The sequence below is a fragment of the Canis aureus genome, chromosome 27 (genome assembly GCF_053574225.1).
Source record: "Canis aureus isolate CA01 chromosome 27, VMU_Caureus_v.1.0, whole genome shotgun sequence".
NCBI classification, from domain to species: domain Eukaryota; kingdom Metazoa; phylum Chordata; class Mammalia; order Carnivora; family Canidae; genus Canis; species Canis aureus.
In genome coordinates, this window is record NC_135637.1 from 38,833,382 (window position 1) to 38,852,869 (window position 19,488).

The window sequence follows — 19,488 nt, forward strand, 5'->3', positions numbered from 1 at the left end:
TTTGAGTGTCTCTCCTTCCATTTCTGCCAGTTTTGGTTTGTGTATTTTGGTGCTCTATTATTAGGTCCATATGTGTTTATAATTGTTATCTTTTCCTACCTAATGGATTATAGATCCTAAATTCATAGGTTTCAGAATTAATGGAACATTCCCCCAGATTGTGGCATGGACCCATGATTTTTGCATTCTATTCTGTGTGCATGCACGCACATGTGGCTGTGAGCACGCCTGCATGCATGTGTGTAGATGATTAAGTGATGAATTAAGAGAGGCTCTTTCTGTGGACCACAAGCCAAACAATCATTTCTTCAAGTTGGAGGTGTCATTTTTAGTTTTTAAAATGGGAAAAAAGTGATTCCGTTCATAGATCTGTATAATTAATTATGTCATATTGTTTTTATTTGCAACATGGGTGAGGAATTGCAAAGGAAACAAAACTTTAAGGATGTTGAACAAAATATATTATTTTATTCTATCAGCCACTGTGGGGATCTAGTTAAATAATGACTCTTATTTTAGAATGCACAGGAAATTTTCCCTCTTCCATTATTCAAACTGTTTGGAATTATTTGGCAACAGCCATAATAAAAAATCTTTGCAGTAAAGGCATCATTGTACATTTGTCAAAGTGATGGCATTTTTCAGAGGGTTGGAATCAAATTAGTGTTAATGTTCCTAATAGGGACAACAGTAGGGGATCCATTTTGGGACACTCTTCGGGATCAACTCCTGGGCAAGCCATCTGAAGAAATCAAACAGTGTCAGAAACCAAAACCAATCCTTCTTCACACTGGAGAGGTAATGCATTTTGACTATCATGGTAAAATTAGTATATTATTTTAAAACTTACGAATTGTCAGAGACAAATGATAGATCTTTGTTGACATGGGAGTTCTTATTCAAATATTCTCACATCAAAGTTTTAATATTAAAAATATGTATGGGGTGACTGGGTGATGGGCACTGAGCGGGGCACTTGATGGGATGAGCACTGGATGTTATTCTATATGTTGGCAAATTGAACACCAATAAAAAATAAATTTATAAAAAAATAAAAATATGTATGTTAAGGATCTAACTCTAAGGAATAAAGGGTATGATTATTAAATGTTGTGACTTAGAATTTATGATAAATAACTGGAACAATGTAAATAATAGAAAAGGGGATCCCTGGGTGGCTCAGTGGTTTGGTGCCTGCCTTCAGCCCAGGGCCTGATCCTGGAGACCTGGGATCGAGTCCCACGTCGGGCTCCTGGCATGGAGCCTGCTTCTGCCTCTCTCTCTATGTCTATCATAAATAAATAAATCTTTAAAAAAAATAAATAAACAATAGAAAAGGAAGGATTCAATCAACATCTGTCTTATTCAGGATTCACTTATGCTGACTCCAGGACAGGAGTTCACATACAATTCTCTGCAGAGAAAAACATCCTCGGGTCATATAAAAAGGGACATGTTCATGTCTTAATTTTCTCACAACTCAGACAGCATGATTAACTAAAGCAATATTCCTTTAATACTCCTTTGGACCATGGATTTTCACGTTCTTAAAGTCAAAAGGTCATACCAGAATTATTGATGAAGAAAAAATTTTTCAGTAGAGTTTTTTTCCCCCTAATATTCAATTAAAATTCTTTAGGAAGAAGAAAGAGAGGAGAGGAAGGAGTAAAGGGAAAGCCTCTCTACTAATCTGACTATGCAAAGGATAGATTGTCTTGGAGAAAACTTGGAAAGTAAGACACGACTTGGTAACTGCAAATTTAAAGTGCTATGAAAGTGAAAAGAGAAATCATTCACTTAAGCTGTTCCAAATGTAGACTCACTTGTCCATCTTGCTAAGGATAGTCACCACAGTGCACCAAGAGAACCCTTGGTTACCTGTTACATGTTATCATTCCATGATGCCAGAGCCACCAAAAACTTCACTGATGAGAAAATAAGTCTGGGTTAAGGGGGCACTGGCACCTGAGATCCTTATGTTATGACCAGATAGAATATTTACTACCTCATTCTCTAGAAAGAAAATCTGGGCTAGTAGGATCAAGCACCCAAACCAGCTGGAAACATTATAAATTCTTTAATAAAGGAACTTCTGTGAGCATCATCTGTCTCTTGACTGTAGAAAGAACAATACCCCTAACACAGTTTTCATATTTTGGGTTCTTAGTTGACAAAACCTCACCCCTGGCACCCCGATATTGTTGATGTTCAGATGATCACGATTGGGTCCTTGGCCATCACTGCCATCCCTGGGGAGTTTACGTAAGCTCTTCTCTGTTATTTCGTAGTTAAATATGTATTCATTGTGTATGTGTTTCTGCTGGAGTCACTTCTTATCATGGGCAACAATTCTGAACTGATAATAACCCTTGGTATCTCACTGCGCCATTCTGGCAACAGTGACAAATATTCCAACCTTCTTTGGGTGGGCCTCCAAAGAGTCCATCTTGCCAGGTGTATTGCCAGTGAGGAAATTATAGCAAATATAAACATTTGAAAAACTTATTCCAAATGTAAATGATGTTGGGCATTGTTATGTCAGTAGAGAGTCTTGAAATGGTATCAAAATACAGGTACTTGAAGCAGTTGAAGTGTTAGAAGCAGGAATGATGGTCTGGAATCTCCTTATGCAGTCTTCCCTATCTGAGTAAGTAGTATTGTTCCAGTTGCTCAGGCTGGAAAACCTTGGAGCCATCTCTGAATTCTTTCTTTTTTTTCAATTTCCCCCACTTTCAGTTTTCTCACAAATTCTACACATTCCACCCAACACTTTCTATCACTCCCTCCCCTGTCTAAGCCTCCATAATTTGTCCCCTAGATTACCTCAGTAACCTCCTGTCTCACCTGTTTGCTTTTTCCCTACTCTTCTGTAGTCTTTTCTCAACACAAACAGCCAGAGGAATCCCTTTAAAACCTAAGTTAAATCACGTCAGGGCTCAGAACCCTCCAATGGCTTTCCATCTCACTCCAGGTAAATTCTTAAACCGTTACAACATCTTACAGGGCCCTGGGAGAGAATTTTCCTTGGCAACTTCTCCGATCTGATTTCCTACCTCTCTCCCCCTTATTCGCCCCTGCTTCAGACACCTTGGCTTCTTTGCATTTCCCAGATCAGCAAGCACGTGCCTGTCTCAGGGCTTATCAACTTATGGTTCCTTCTGCCTGAAACGGTTACCCTCCTTTTATCCCCCGACCGACTCTTATTCCTTCAATTCTCCGCTCAGATGTCTAACAGAGATGCCCCTCCTGCTGATGCTATATGACTCTGTGTCACTGCCGCCACCACCGCCATATTCCTGCATCATCACAAGGACAACCACCATCACCTTTCATCTGTACGCTGCTCCCCACACTCCCCACAACGCCTACTGTCATCTTACTTCTTTTATTTGTTTCTTGACCATTGTCACTCCCTGGAATGTAAGCTTCCTACTATTGAACCCTTAGCACTGAGAAGTGGGCCTCATTTGTAGTCGATATTGTGCTTTATTGAAGGATTTAATGAAGGAACGAAATGATAAATTCTTCATAGGCAGGAGCAGTGCACTCTCTACTTGGCTCAGTTCTTACTAACATCGAACACAGACAGTATATTCTTGTTGAATCAACGAATGGAAAATGATTGTAGTCTTTGCCGGTGATATTCATTGATTCTCTTTCCTTACATCAAGTTGTTTTGAGTTTAGGATTTATTTTCAAGATAGGATGCTTAGGGACAAAAAAGCTCAACTTTTGCTTTGCGTTGCCATAGAGCTCCTACATACTTGTCCATATTGTGTTATGAGCCGGGATCACATTTGTCTTTCACTATGAGTTTTTCTGTATTCTTTGCATACATGCTGAGTAGGGAAACACTTTGATAATTCTGTTTTCTTGACTCAGGACCATGTCTGGACGAAGACTTCGAGAGGCAGTTCAAGCAGTAAGTTAAAAATGAAAGAAAATGCCTATTTATGTTTCATGAAGAGAAAAGAATACCCTATTCCTATGATCTGATATCTTTTAAGTTAATCTTTGTGGAGATGACTAGAGTTTTACACTTCTTGAAAGTAATATCTAGAGGTGAATATGAAATATTAGTGGTATAAGAAGAAGCTTAAAAATTATAAGGAAACTATAAACAGGTTTAAATGATTTATTGCTATTTATATACTAATAATTTAAAAATTAATAATGTTTTTATGGATTAAATAACCAATAACCCTAAGTACTTTAATATCATGGAGTCCTGTCTAAATAAGACCTAACACATGTTAGGAATTCTGGATTTTATCTACATTTACAATTTTCTTTATATTCAGGAAGCATTGCAAATGGTTCTAGAATGACATAATCAACAGAGGTCTTATTATTTGGAGCTGGAAATAACCATTATGGTTAGTTAATATCCTCCCATTATGCTTTTTAGGAAGTGGATAAAATATCTGTATTTTAGTAATAAGATTCTACATCTGCAAATGTAAGCACTAAGATGTTCATCGATCTATTGACCTGCCCAACTGTAGTGCAGTTATGGCTCTAACTTTTCCTCAAGGACTTGTCCGTACTTCTGCGTTCCCAGGAGCATTGATCACTGGGAATGATGTTAAGAGAGACATCCTATGCCACTGATTCACATCTATGATCGTGTGTTAAGTATAACTGGGCCGATAACACCCATTACGATGAGTAATTTTATTGAGCTCTATCTTTCCCCTACTAGGAATTTGCAACGTATGGGATGAAGAATATGACCGTCGTTATTTCGGGTCTGTGCAACGTGTATACACATTACATTACCACCTTTGAAGAATACCAGGTAAAATAAAAATTCTCGTCATTTAAATGAACTATACCATTTTCAAGACTGTTGCATTAAATGCAGGTTTTCCTTCTAGATGTCCTTAACGGTGTTTTTGAGAGATGCCTTTGTTTTGGGACAGAGGAAAGAATAAGACAGAGGTCGCATTTGGGAGTTCTAGGTTTACCCTTTCAAATTTGAGTCGAAATTCTGGTCTCCGTGACTTCTACTTTTTTTGAACTAAATTATTTTGTCAGGGATACTGGTAATAAGCCTGAGTGGTGGCATGCTACCTCTGCCCATAGTGCTTCTGGAGCCTGAAGGTTTTGTAGAACCTGGGAATATTGTCTCATTGATAGCTACTATTAATTGAATGCACTGGCTCAGCACCTTGACAATGTCATCTTAAGTCATCTTCACAACAGCTCTGGAGGAGGTTTTTTTTTTATATGCATGACAGAGATTAAGAAACACAGTCTCAGAGAATTGAGGGGAGGTAATGTTTCTTTGTTTGCAAATAGCACAGAAAGTAGCTCAAGTACTTTTTAATGGTAGTAGTTAAAACCATGGAAACAATCTAGGTTCCCACCTAGATTGCTATTTGCTAACCTATCTGCTGGGGTATCTTGGCGGTCCACACGGAGGCATTCAGCCTGCCTCTTGACAAATGGCCAGTGATGCCAGGAGTGGAGGCTGCCCTGCTGCCCTCTGTTGACTTTCCTGAAAGTCTCTGCTTTCCAGGAAATCCTATTGAATAAAGGTTCTTAATTGGGGTAAACTTGGATGGGACTAATTTTCGTTAATCTATTTTTTCATTTCTCTTTAACTGTTGATTTAGAATTTCCTTCAATTAGGAGTACAGATAACAAATGACAATAATATTAGCAGTACCTCTGACTTTGTCACAATAGGAACCCCAGATACTTTTTATATTACAGAGAGGGATTGCAGATTTGGAAGTAACTTTACTCTCACAGCTATTTTAAAATCACAGTAGTTATTAGATCGGCTATCAGATCTTGTTACTCAACAAAGAAGCACAAACATTTCTTGTTTAATAAAGAAAAACAAATATTATCCTATCACAAAATGGTTTATTATTGTTTGATTAAATATATTTCAGTCTAGGGGCACCTGGGTGGTTTGGTCGGTTAAGTGCCTGCCTTTGGCTCAGGTCATGATCTCGGGGTCCTGGGATCAAATCCCACATGGGGCTCCCTGCTCAGCGGGGAGTCTGCTTCTCCCTCTCCCGCTGCCCCCTCCACCCCTCACCATGCTCTCTCTCATTCTCTCTCTCTTGCTCGCTCTCTCTCACAAGTAAATAAATAAAATCTTTAAAAAAAGAGTCCAGGGCACAAATAAGTTTAGGAACCCCTACAACCTCTCTCAGGGAGATACTCCTGCAAGGGTTAATATTAATTAATTTATTCACTAATTCATTCAACAGAAATGTGTTGAGACAGATACTGTACTAGCCATGATCTGCACATAACAATAAGTAAAAATCTGCCCCTACCCTCAAGACTATTGGGATTTATGGTCTAGTGAAAGGCAGAGAAGAGCATGTAATCACATTTCTGTAAAAGGGATGCACAAGGTGATATGAAAACAAATAGAAAGTGTACTAGTCTATATTGGGTGTTTGAGGTTAGAGGCTGGCAGATTTTCTGGAAGATGCAACATCTGTCTGAGTTCTTGAGAACGAATAGAGCTAGTTAGGGAAATAAAAAGTGAAGGCCGTGTCCCATATTGAGGAAACTACACATGCAAAGGTCTGGGGGTGCTGAGTTAGTACCTTTGAAGGGCCATAATTAGTTGAGGGTAGTGAGACAGGGGACTAGTTGATGGGGAGGTTTTAGTTGATGGAGCATCTTTTTATGCTATACTACAGAGCTTTAACTCAACAAGGAAGGTTTTGGAAAACTGCAGTAGAATTCTAAAGAAGGAGTGTTATGATCAAGTTTTGATTTAGAAAGGTCACTAGGATGACATTGTAGAAAAACACATTGGAAGGACAAGTGTGGGGACAGAGCACTGATTAGGAAGTTGTAGTTATGACCTGGGTGAGAACCAAGAGTTTGGCCACAGTAAGATCAGGAGAGACAGAGGAAAATGAAAGAATTCAAGAGATGCCAAGTAATGGTAGCTCAAGAGACTTCCAGGATATAGGATGGGGGAGAGGGAGGAGTCCAAGATGGCAGAAGGGTGGTATCCACTGGAATGAAGAATGTTGCAGGGCGAGCGGGTGTATTTGGAGTGATGAGTTCCACTTTAGTTTTGATGAGTCTGAGGTTCCTGTAGAACAACCAGAGGCTTGTAGTTCAGCTACAGGAGATGTATCTGGTTCTATTTTATAGGTGTATGGTGGTTAAATGTCCTTCTCCAGGCAGTATCATCACCACCCAATTTCTCCAGGAGTTACTGAGACTCATTTTCCCTCATTTTTTCCTTCCTGCTATGCTCCTTGAAGGCAAACATTTAAATTGCAAGTGCTTAAAATAGACTTATGCTTAAGAGCTATTTACCTCTTTCAGATTAGATGGACTGATAGTCCAAATGGCATGAACCGAGAAAACCCACTGCCTTTATCAAGTAATTGATGGTAGCCATTGACGTTCACTGGTAAATGGAAACGCCCACCACCTCTTGTCATAGTTAATCTTGAATTATGCCAGTTTGAATTATGTGAGATGTCCAACATCACCCCTCCCCTAAGATGCGCCAAATGGATGGAGATATGCAGAACAGTGTAACACTCAGCCCTGTTTCTCCTGCAGGTTCAGCGGTACGAGGCAGCGTCTACAATTTATGGACCACACACTCTGTCTGCTTACATCCAGCTCTTCAGAGCCCTTGCTAAGGCCATTGCTACGGTAATCAAAACTCATATGCATGTGTGTCTCAGGGGTGGGGAGATGCAGGGGGATGCAAAAGAAAACCGTAGCTTCAAATGTCCAGTTTCTTTCAAAATCTTTATATTTAAAAAGTTTGTAGTCATGCAGTATTTCTAAGAAACGAAACTGATAGTAAATTCAGATACAGTTAACATCATTTGGTAGGGACAGCTTTGTTCACATACATGATTTCATATTATCCTCATGATCCCCGTGTGAAATGTGAAAGTATCATTTTCCCGCATTTTTCAGATGAGAAAATTGGTTTGGAGATGTAAGTCATCACACTTAGTATAACTATAGCTGAGGGCTGAACCAGTGTTCTTCAGTCCTGGCCAGAGTCTCTGCAATCACTTCATGAGTTGAGCCGGTCATTCCTTCTGAGGTGCCCATTGCCCATATTGTAGCATCTCTGAAATGATTGCATCTTTCAATCAGAATAATTTTATGATTATGATTAGTAGCAGGTTTTTACTTTCTTGGTGGCTCAAAAATAATAGCAGTTGTTAGAATCACTAGAGGCTTAGAGGTGATGAAGTGCAACCTTGGAATGCGTACACATTGCATCGACTTAGGATACATACAGCTTGGTAAGTTGTCTTAAAAGAACAGCACTTGTGGACCTCTTCCTTTTGGCATGCAGTTATTAATGAAGCTGACTCTGGCGTCAGATGATGAGCCAATAGGTAAGATAAAGGGCTTAAAATCATAAGCAAATCTTTATATAACACCTCTATAGGCCCCAGTAAAGGCTGGGACACAATTATGGCAAGGACAACAGAGCCCTTTCAGAGAAAAAGCTTGATTATATCGGGTTGAAACATAATACAGCTGCTTCGGTGGGTCAACACAGTTGAATATTGGCAATTCCATACGTCTCTGCCTAATTGCTGACCGTATGAAGTTTCACTACAAGATGTCTACTTAGGACAAATTTTAATTGCCTGATTATTGTTTTATAGCATTCTTCTCAATTTTAGGTCTGGTCCTTTTTTTCTCAAAATAGAGCTGCTTTAATTTTCATCCTAAAAACTGTAACCAGCTATAGAATATTCAGATTATATGGAAAAGTGTAAACCTATAACCCATCCCGAGAGATAGCAACAGTTTTTACTTGCATTATGCCTCTACATCTACCGTTCCTCCTATGGAAATAGAGCCTTCAAATTTTATAGTGATACTTAGGGAGAAAGTGTGATTCATTTTGTGGAAATTTGTGTCACAGTCAGTTTTATGTCTGTATCTAAGATTAGTGATGTGATCTCGAAAAAAACTACTGAGTATCTCCCAGTGTGTGTTCCCATTTGTGAAGGAGGAATGCCAGCAAATAGATGTTATGGCTGCTGAAAAAGATTAAATTATTAAAGTGAGGGTTAGTGTACATTATGAAGGACTATTTAAAATTTGAGATTAGCCATTGTGATGATGCTACTAGAAGTGACAAATGTGGAAAACATAGATTAAACCAGTCAAGGCATGCTGATCTTAAGTTAAAAGTGTATTTATTATATTATTATATTTTTTAATTAACGTAGAGAAGGACTTAGGGAGAAGAGAGGCCCAACATTTTTTAAAAATTAAAAGAGTAATCATAGCGTCATGATACAGAGGCTTACCATGTATTAGGCTTCTATCCAAAGTCAGACAGTTGAAAAACGGCTGTCCCAGAATCTAAACTTGTATAGTGTTTACACTCTGATTGCTGGACTACGTGGTCTGGGGGAGTGAAAGTGTTGTCTATGACCCAAATTTTCCTCTAGTGACAAAAATTTAAATTGTACATCTAGACTCACATTTTAGCAAATTCCCCCACATTTTGTTAAAGCTGTTAGCTCTTGGAAAGAGGATGTGTGTGTGTGTGTGTGTGTGTGTGTGTGTGGATGTGTCCTTTAATGAAGGCATTTCTGGAAGGCGGGAGCCTGGGGAAAGGGGCTTTGACTCTACATTCTGTGCTTCCTAAGCCAATGCTCTCTGTTCTAGGACACAGTAGCCAACCTGAGCAGAGGTCCAGAGCCTCCATTTTTCAAACAACTGATAGCCTCACTAATTCCAAATATTGTGGATAGAGCGCCAATAGGCAAAACTTTTGGGGATGTTCTGCAGCCTGCGAAACCTACATACAGAGTGGTAAGGTGCACAAAGAGATCTTGGAATCCTCCAGAAGCCTGTGTCTGGGGTTGAGGGAAAGATACTGTCTAATGTCAACACCTGCTTCTAATAATGCTGTAGACCAGCTGTTAGCAACGATAATTTTGACAACTCTTCATAGCTCTGCAGAGCCTCTGCAAACATCAGAATGGGGAAATATTTATTTTTCAGGTGGTTGTGATGTAAAATCAAATCTCTAAAATCCAAATGCTTCTTTTCTTCTTAAATGGATGGTCATGGAACCCTTTGCTAGAGCTCAAAAAAGTCTCTTAAACCAAGGACAGGAAAAGCATGTAGAAATGAAGTAGGACTTATACTATCGCTATTTTATATTGGTCTCGTGTCCCGCAACATTGCTAAATCATTTATTAGTCCCAGTAGATTTTAGGTGGGGGATGTGGATTCCTTAGAGATTTCTACATATAAGTATCATGTCATCTGTGAATAAAAGCAAGCTCACTTATTCCTTTTTGAATTTCTTTTCTGGAGGCCTTTGATTTTTTTTCCTTATTGCGCTGGCTGGAATCTCCAATACCCTGTTGAAGACCCATTGTAAGACCGGGCGTCCTTATCTCATTTCTAATCTTAGGAGGAAGAGTAATAATCAATCTTAAATATGATATTTTCTTAAATATCATTTTCTTGATATCTTTCTTAAATATCAATCTTAAATATGATATTTTCTCTAGGATTTTTGTAGATGCCTTTTATCAAGTTGAGAGAGTTCTCTTGTATGCCACTACTTTTTTTTTTTTTTTTTTTTTGATGAAGAATGGGGTTGGATTTGCTTCAAATGCTTTCATGTCTACTGAGGTGATTATGTAGGATTTTGTCTCTGATTCTGTTAATATAGTGTATCGCATCAGTTTATTTTCAGATGTTAAATAAATACCCTTTTGTGATAGAATAGAATCTTTTTTTAATCTGTCGTTGTATTTGGTTTGTTAATATTTTCCCGAAATTTTATACTCATATCCATGAGGCAAATTTATAGTCTTCTTTTCACGTGTTGTCTCCATTGCCTTTGATGTCAGGGAGAATGGGTTAGCAAGTGTTTCCTCCTGTATTTTCTGTAAGTGCATGGAAAATACTGATATTATTTTTTTCTTTAAATATTCAATCAGTTTTATCAGAAAAGCCACATGGACCTTGGCTTCTCTTTATAACAGAATCTTTACTTACTACTCCAGTTTCTTTACTTATTATAAGCCTGTTAAAAAAATTTTTTTTGAGTCAATTATGTGTCTCTCAGCACTTAGTTTGTCTTGAGGAATCTGCATCTTTCTAAAAATTTACATCTTCCTGGGAATTTGCCTCTTCCATGTAAGGTGTCTAATTTGGGTAAAGTTTATGATATGTTCTTACAATCCCTTTAATTTCTGTAGAGTCAATAATGATGGCCCTTCTTTCTTCCTGATCTTGACCATCTTTGTCTTCAGAGAGCTAGGTTTTAGCTTCACTGATTTTATCTATTGTTTTTCTGTTTCAATTTCATAGATTTTTGCCCTGGTGTGTTATATTCTTCCGACTGTTTAGATTTTATTTTGCTCTTTTCATTTCTTAAGATGGAAGCTCAGGTTTTTCTTTTTTTATGTTTTAGTGTACCGTTTTTATTTCTCTGTTGATTTTTTTTTTACTATATATATATATTTGATTATTTTCCTAGTAGCTGCTTTGTGGACTTGAAAAGGAAAAAGAATTCTGATTTTCCTTTCCACACTATCCACCCTCAGGACTTCTGACCGCAGGTGTGTGGATATGTTCCCCACACCAAGCAATTCTCTGTAGACATCTTGGTGAATTCATCTGCAGAACTTGGTGTTCTATCATTCAATTCAATTCTGACACTATTTACTTGGGGTTGGCATCTACTTCACAGGTTAAGGGCTCGCTCCCACAAGACTGTACCCCTCCACCTCCACTTCGTCACACACTTCAGATACCAATGGTGAATCTAAGTTGTCACCTCTGCTTCTGACTGATTGGCTACAAATTGGAGATTCCCATGAGCCCCTCCCCAGATTAAATAACTTGCTGGAACAGGCTCACAGAACTCAGGAAAACAGTTCACTTACTAGGTTATCAGTTTATTATACATGAATATAGCTCAGGAACAGCCCAATGAGGAGAAGGAGAGGGCAGGGTATGGGGGAAGGAGCCAAGGCTCCATGACCTCTCTGGGAAGGCCACCCCCCCCCAGCATCGCCATGTATTCACCAATCTAGAAGCTCTCTGAACCCCAGATTTTAGGGACTTTTATGGAGGCCTCATGACATAGGCATGGTTGATTAAATCATTGGCTGTTGATGATTAACTCAACCCCCAGTCCCTTTCTCCTCCCTGGAGATTAGGGAGTGGGACTTGATCATTCTAACTCTCTAATCACAAGGTCAGTTCCCCAAATAGCCCTCACCCTGCTGTTACTCAGAAACCCTCAGCCACTGGTCATCTCATTAACATACAAAAAGACACACCACTTAAGGGATTCTAGGGGTTTTCTGAGCTCTGTGCCAGGATATGGGGACAGAGACTACATATAAATATCTTATTATGTCATAGGGCTATAATATGCATCACAACTAATTGCACCCTACTTCAATATAATACTAACAATTCCAAAAAATATAAAAAGATTGCTCCAATATATCTATTTTTTTCTTTCCTACACTTTGTGATATAAATATATATAAATGCAGTAATACAGTCTTATAACTATTGTCTTATACAAGCTTACACCTTTTAAAAATTTTCTTTAAATTTATTTTTTAGCTTACACCTTTAGAATAGATTAAGAGAAGATACGGAAAAGTATGTTTATAGAATATTTTAAATACAGTCCACATATTTACCATTCTGGTGCTCTTTATTGTTTCTTAGGAATTAGAACTATTTTTACCATCTAGCATCATTCCCTTTCAGCATGAAGAACTTCCTTTAGTATTTTTGTAGGACAGCTCTGCTAACAAATTCTCTCAGGTTTTATTTAGCTGGGATGGCTTTATTTTCCCTTTCTCTCTAAAGAATAGTTTTTCTGCATTCTTGGTTGAGAAATGTTTTTCTTTTATCACTTTGAGTGTGTTATCCTGTTGCCACTGTTCTTCTCTGACTCTCTAAAGAGAAGCCAGTTGCTAATCTTTAATTAGAGTTTCCCTGTAAGCAATGAACCATTTTTCTCTTATGGCTTCCAAGATTTTCTATTTGTCTCTGCCTGCCCCCAGTTTGCTACAATGTATCTAAATGCAAAGTGTTCTGTGATTATCCTACTTGGGATTTATTGAGTTCCTTCCATTGGCAAGGTAACGTTGATCAAGTTTGGAAAATTTTCATCCATTCTTTCTTCAAATAGACTTTTCGTATATTTCTCTCTTTCCTTGAATTCTGGGACTTCTGGGACTTCTGGTTTGTGAATGTTGGTATATTTGACGCCCTGTTTGTTTCTGAGGTTCTAGCGATTTTCTTCACTTATTTTCTGTCCATTCTTCAGATATAATAATTCATATTGATAAAATTCTAGTTCACTTACCCTTTCTTCTGTCTTCTCATATTTGCTATTAAACCCTTCTAGTGAATTTCTCATATAAGTTGTGATGTTTGGCTCTAGAATACCCAACCTGTTTTTTAAAATTACTTCTCTTCACTGAGGTTCTCTCAGTGATTTTAAGTCATTATCATCAGACTTTTCTTTAATTCTCTAAAAATGACTTGTACTAGTTCTTAGAATATCTTTATACCAGCTGCTTTGAAGTCTGTGTCTGTTAAATACAACATCTGGGGACCCAGAAAGGCAGGTTTGATTGGGCTTTTTTCCCTTAATATGAGTGATATTTTCAGGTATGCACATTCCATAATTTTTTGTTGTTGTTGAATACTGGATGTGTTTTGACATTGTACCAATTCTTGATTCTAGCCTCATCTCCCCACCCTGGAGTTGTTTTTCTGTTTGTTTGTTTGCTTGTTGAAAACTAGACTAGACAAAATTGTAAAGTCTGTCTCCCTTGCAGTGTGTGGCTACTGGGTCTGCTCAGTGTTTTTATTCTTTTTTTTTTTTTCAGTGTTTTTATTCTTGATTTTACTTTTAAATCTGGCTCTCAAGGGGTTGCCCTGTGATTACATAACTGAATGTTCAGCCATATTGATCCCAGTATGTGCTTAAATGCTTCAGGGAGTAAGGGTTTCACTCTCTGCCAATAGGTTCTTTTCCTGGCTTCAAGTGGTTCTCTTACCCACATGCAGAGTTGAGAGGAAACTTCTACAATCTCCAGAGTTCTCTTTCTGTGTGTGTAGCTCTCCTCTCTCTGGTATGTTCTTCTCTGTTACTCTACCTTGTGAACATAAGACTATTTGGCCGTCATGGACTTCCACATCTCTTCCTTAACTTAGCTTGACTGCCTGGCTTTGCTTGAGCTCTGCCTCCTTGTGCTGTGAACCACACCCTCTCCGGGCGTTGGGCTGGGGCAATTGCAGGGCTCATTTTGGCTGTTTTCTATCAGTGTAGGATCATTGTTTTCATTGATTGATTGTTCTCACTGCTCTGCTGTCTATAAAACCATGGTTTAATGCATATTTGTTCAGCTCTTTTATTTGTTTCAGGTGGGAAGGTAGATACACACCCTGTCATTCCACTTTGTGCAAATGTCAGTGCCAGTATAAGTCATTCGTGGAAAACTTTGACTGTTTTTATTTGAATCCATCCATTTCCTGATTGTGCGTTGGAGGGAAGTATGAGACAGTATCAAAGACTAAAAAAGCCATTTTAATGCACTGTCTTCATCAATATCTGAATGTACTGAAAGCAAACTCATTGGCAAAAAAATCCTTGAGTAACTTCTCAGCCAAAAATTCCTTTGTCCATTTTGGCAAGGTTATGTTCTCTAGTATTCTCAAAAGATAACTCACTTGATTAGATGGGATAGAATCCATATAGGTGCCCAGAATCCTAGAACATTTCATAAATCATGGCCCAAATATGAGCATAGCAAAGATTACTTTTACTTAAAACTCATCAAATGAGTTTCTATTTTAAGGGAGAAGTTGCTGAAGTGACGTTCGTAGGCGCTAACCCGAAGAATTCAGCAGAAAGCCAGGTAAGAATCAATGATTCTTTTTATAGATTTTAAATCCACCTTTTAGTCTTTATTTGAATATCCTCATAGAGGTTAACAACATGATGATAAAATGTCCCAACTTGCTTTTCATCTTATTTTTTAGGTGTGGGGAAACTTTCAGTAGGAAGAGTAATGTGGAATTCAGTCTGGGGGGAAATAAGGCATAGGAAACCTTTAACCGGGTCTGCTTAGGATCACATATTGCACAAAGCATAGAGAGCTGCACTGTCTCTTGAGAAGACACAAATTTGAATATAATCCCACTTATGTATCCCAATTTAGAAATTTGACTAAATTTGGTAAAATAATTAAAGGGCCACAAATGAAGTATATCTTTGGTTCCTTCCTACTCCCATTTTGGTTTCTCTCTTCCTCCAGCACCATAGCATCTGGTCCTGCCCCCAGTGTTGCAGACTGATCAAGGACCCCTAGGGGATGCTCCATTGGCTCAGAGCCCTGGCCTATGTACTTTGCTTTATCTTGCACTTGCCATTTCCTAACTCTTTATTGCTGCCACTAATTGGGTATTTATTTATTAATCTTGAGAAATAACACAAGAAATATGTGTTCATGTGTAAACAGATAATACCTCTCTTTCCATAAACCTTCCTAGAGGTAATAATTGTTCACAGTTATATATCATTTCATACGTTATTGTATTGATCATATATAAAGTATACATATGTAATGGAGCTATTAATGAAACGAATTAATTTTACTCCTCTGTAACTCCTTTAGAATGTTCTTATAACTGGGGCATCTGGGTGGCTCAGTCAGTTAAGCATTCGACTCTTGATTTCTCTTAGGTCATGATCTCAGGGTCATGAGATTGAGCCCCACATTGGGGTCCGCACTTGATGTGGAGCCTGCTTAAGATTCTCTGTCTCTCACACCCCTCTGTAATCCCTCACTCTCTCTCTCTCTCTAAAAAAAGAGAGGGGATCCCTGGGTGGCGCAGCAGTTTGGTGCCTGCCTTTGGCCCAGGGCGCGATCCTGGAGACCCGGGATCGAATCCCACGTCGGGCTCCTGGTGCATGGAGCCTGCTTCTCCCTCTGCCTATGTCTCTGCCTCTCTCTCTCTCTTTCTGTTTGACTATCATAAATAAATAAAAAAAAAAGAGAGACAGAGAATGTCCTTATAACTACACAAGCAATAGGTAGACATATTCCAGTTGTAAAAATTAAAATAATAAAGAAATGAGTAGAAGCAAAAGAGAGTAAGTATACAAAAGTGATTTCAAAGTCAGATTTTTTAGTATGGCCGAGGATGTATTCACTCTATCTCCCTCAGCCATTCTTCCCAGAGACCATAGTTACTTACAGCTCCAGACACCTTTCTCCCAAATGAACCTTCTATTTCTGTTCGTTGAAATATCATTCTTGCTGTGATAACGATGGTGGCGATATGACATTGTCAGACATGACACTGGGGAAAAATGTTCCACTGCCTTGGAAAGTCCACATGCACCTGTTTAATTTTTCTAGGCAGTCAAACTATACCATAATATTTGCATGTTTGTAGCATTGTTTTCTGAAGGTATCAACGTGTTATAGCAAAACTGCAGGATTAGATGTCCTTTGATATCCTTTGGGTGGAGAAATATCGTCATCATTGCTGCCTTGGAAAAGCAGGAGAACAAAATGCTTAAAGCACTGTAACAAGAATAGAATTGATTTCTAAGAGTGCCCTGGGACTTGGCATACAAAAATTTCCACTACCTCTTATTATTAGTAATCTTCAGCACTATTTATTGAAGGTTTACCCTTTGCAGGCAGCAGGTGAAGTGCTTTACATACATTATTACATCAATCTCATTTAATCCTCACTGCTATCCGTTGGCTTATATATTATTGTCTTCATTTTACAGATGAGGAAACTGAAGCTTAGAAAGACTAAGTAACTTGTATTAATTAATTGTGTATCACGTAGAGATTAGAATTGAGAGGCGGGAAAGGATAGTCACATAATTCACATATGCACTGGCCTAGACTTGTTATCTGGTCTACACTTTAGACCTGTGTGCAAGGGCTCACTCAGTCTCCTCCTCCATATATAACCTCCCCAGTGTCATTCTGCCCTGAGTGGCCAGAAACTGTTCTCTTTACAAGTCACCATTATAATGAAAGCTTTATTGAATATAACCTATCGGTTGAGTAGTTAGAGTTTTAAATAATCCCATGGCCCACTGGAAGTAAGTGATCTGCAGCAAAGTTTTATTTGAACACCTCTAAGTGACAGGTATAAAGGGCTGTAATGGATAAAAGTGAATTAGACACAAATCTTGCCTTTAAGGGCCCACAGTCCAAAGATTTCTGAGGGAAATTGAGATTTATGACCTCTGTGTCTTTTAATTTGTTATATTATTCAAATCTGTGGTTTATTTGACATGTAATTCTTGGTCTCAACTGAATTATTATAGCAATTTTCCAATGGGAAAAATAAAACCTGTTTTTGATGTGCTTTCTAAGAATCCATTATGAAAATATATAGGGATTGCTTTTAGCACCCTAGGACAGGGAAGATTTATGCATCCTTGTCAATTCTTTCACTTGGGAGGTATATTTACTAATAATTCATTTACCCAGGGAAGGAAAGATGAAGAAACTCTCCCGTTTTTCTCTCCTAAGTCTTGAGGTGACTAGAGAAAGTCTTGGAATATAGATCAATAAACATGTCATGAAAAGGTTTGACTTACGCCTTTTTAAAAATCTCAAATTTTATTCTATCTCTTCTCTGCCCTCATTTGCAAAATTTGCTATCAGCTCTAAAATTATGATCATTGAGTTTTCTAAAAAAAAAATAAAAATAAAAAAAGGTCATGGTGTGTAATAGCCTAGATAAATTAACATTCTGAAGACATTGCCAGAATGTAAAGAGAAGCGCCTAGGAATTTGGATGAAATTCTAATACATTTTCACACAAGACATTGGCAGGTTAGCCTGAAGCCCACAAGGGATGTATTTACAGACAAGTTCCTTCTAGAACTGGGCAAGGGGTCCCATCAGTTATATTAATTGCATTTCAGACCCATCGGACCTTCCTCACTGTCGAGAAATACGAGGCCACATCAGCAACATGGCAGATAGTGCATAATGACGCCTCCTGGGAGACTCGGTGAGCATGTCTGTTGGATGTTTTGTCTTTCAAGCCTTGACAACAGTTGGTTAGTAATGCAGGGAAGACAAATGGGAAGCCTGGCTCAATGCATGATATTAATGATATCAAATTCCCAAGGAACCTTCTGGCCATATTTAGTGGATTTATTAGACTTCATTTTGATTCTGTTTTTCTGCAGAACAGTGTGGTGTGTGCTTCTGGAAGATTAGGTGCTAATGAGGTTACAGCTTCCATTTTTGTAAACATCTGTTAGTTGTTTGTTTGTTTGTTTTCCACAGCCACAGACATTACCCCTAAAGGCTGGCTAGTCAGTCTTCTGCAAACTGGCTGAAAGGCACACTGGGGTGGAGGTGTTGCTATGACTCTATAGAGCCTTTTCTTTCTGGGAAAAACACGAGTCTATACGCAAAGTGCACTGAATGTGTGTAGGGGGTCAATGATTCTTCACTGGAGTCACTGAAAGATGGCTGGAGTGCTATCTCTTCCTGACTCAAGGAAGGAAGGCAGAAATTTGCCGACGGAGATCCCTCAGAGAGGCATATCTCTGTGCCTTTTGTTACCAAGTACCTGAGCTGAATACAGATTTTGAAGTTTTGAAAATGTGTCCGAAATAAGAAAAACTTTCTGCTCCCAAGTTTATATATTTCACACTCCATGACAAATGGGCAAAATTTTTGGCAATTTGTGTCTAATTCAGATTGCCTTCAACTACGTGATGGGTTGTGTGTTGGTTTGCTTCCCGTGGTTAACTGAAAATCAAAGTTTGACCATGCTATGGCCCCTTTGATAGTCACACATAAATAAGGGTGTACATTTTCCTCTAATCTTCAGGGCATAGGCCATTTTTAAACAAATAATAAACATATATTTATTATTAAAATAGGCATAGGTCATTTTTAAACAAATAATAAATATATATTTATTATTAAAATAAGATTCTACAGATAATTTAAAAAGAGGGATGATTTTTTTTTTTTAAAGCCCCAAATCAGAATAGCAGTAAACACCGAGGACATGGATAGACCTCGGTCTGGTTCACCAGCAGCAGCATTGTTACCTCTCTCATGACATCACTGGGCCCATCATTGAAAAACACAGCAAGTTGAGAATACCCAGAGCCCAGAGCAGTCACTCTCTACACAAGTGGGGACATCAGTCAGTTAGCCAGTTCTATCTCACTTCCCCAGCAGAGTATCTGACCTCCTTGGTCAGGTCTGCAAGGACCCACGTGACCTGACTCCATCTGTTTCTGTAAGCTCAACCACTGTGCCACTGGGCACTAGGCCCTGATCCTACCAGCCTGCATTCTGTTCCTCCGCTACACCATGGGGTTTCCTGCTGGAGCCACTTTGCATCTCTGTTCCTCTTTCCTGGAATGTCTTTCCTCTGCGCATGTGTGGGTTCAGGGGTAACAGCACCTCCTTAGAGATAGATACCTCTGCC

The 19,488-nt window shown here is 38.6% G+C and overlaps 1 protein-coding gene across 4 annotated transcripts in view; it reads left to right on the top strand.

Moving 5' to 3' along the window:
• The window catches only part of LOC144299332 (neutral ceramidase), an 87,605-nt gene that overhangs the window by 58,196 nt on the left and 9,921 nt on the right, over positions 1–19,488 (top strand). For all 4 annotated transcript variants that reach the window (XR_013366035.1, XR_013366037.1, XR_013366036.1 and 1 more), the window contains exons 14-21: positions 683–798; positions 2,168–2,262; positions 3,883–3,922; positions 4,703–4,798; positions 7,558–7,653; positions 9,655–9,801; positions 14,847–14,906; positions 17,954–18,042. Coding sequence is in view for 1 of the 4 variants with exons in the window: in XM_077874873.1 (XP_077730999.1) it covers positions 683–798; positions 2,168–2,262; positions 3,883–3,922; positions 4,703–4,798; positions 7,558–7,653; positions 9,655–9,801; positions 14,847–14,906; positions 17,954–18,042 (739 nt within the window). In the remaining 3 variants the exon portion in view is untranslated. The remainder of the gene's footprint in view (positions 1–682; positions 799–2,167; positions 2,263–3,882; positions 3,923–4,702; positions 4,799–7,557; positions 7,654–9,654; positions 9,802–14,846; positions 14,907–17,953; positions 18,043–19,488) is intronic.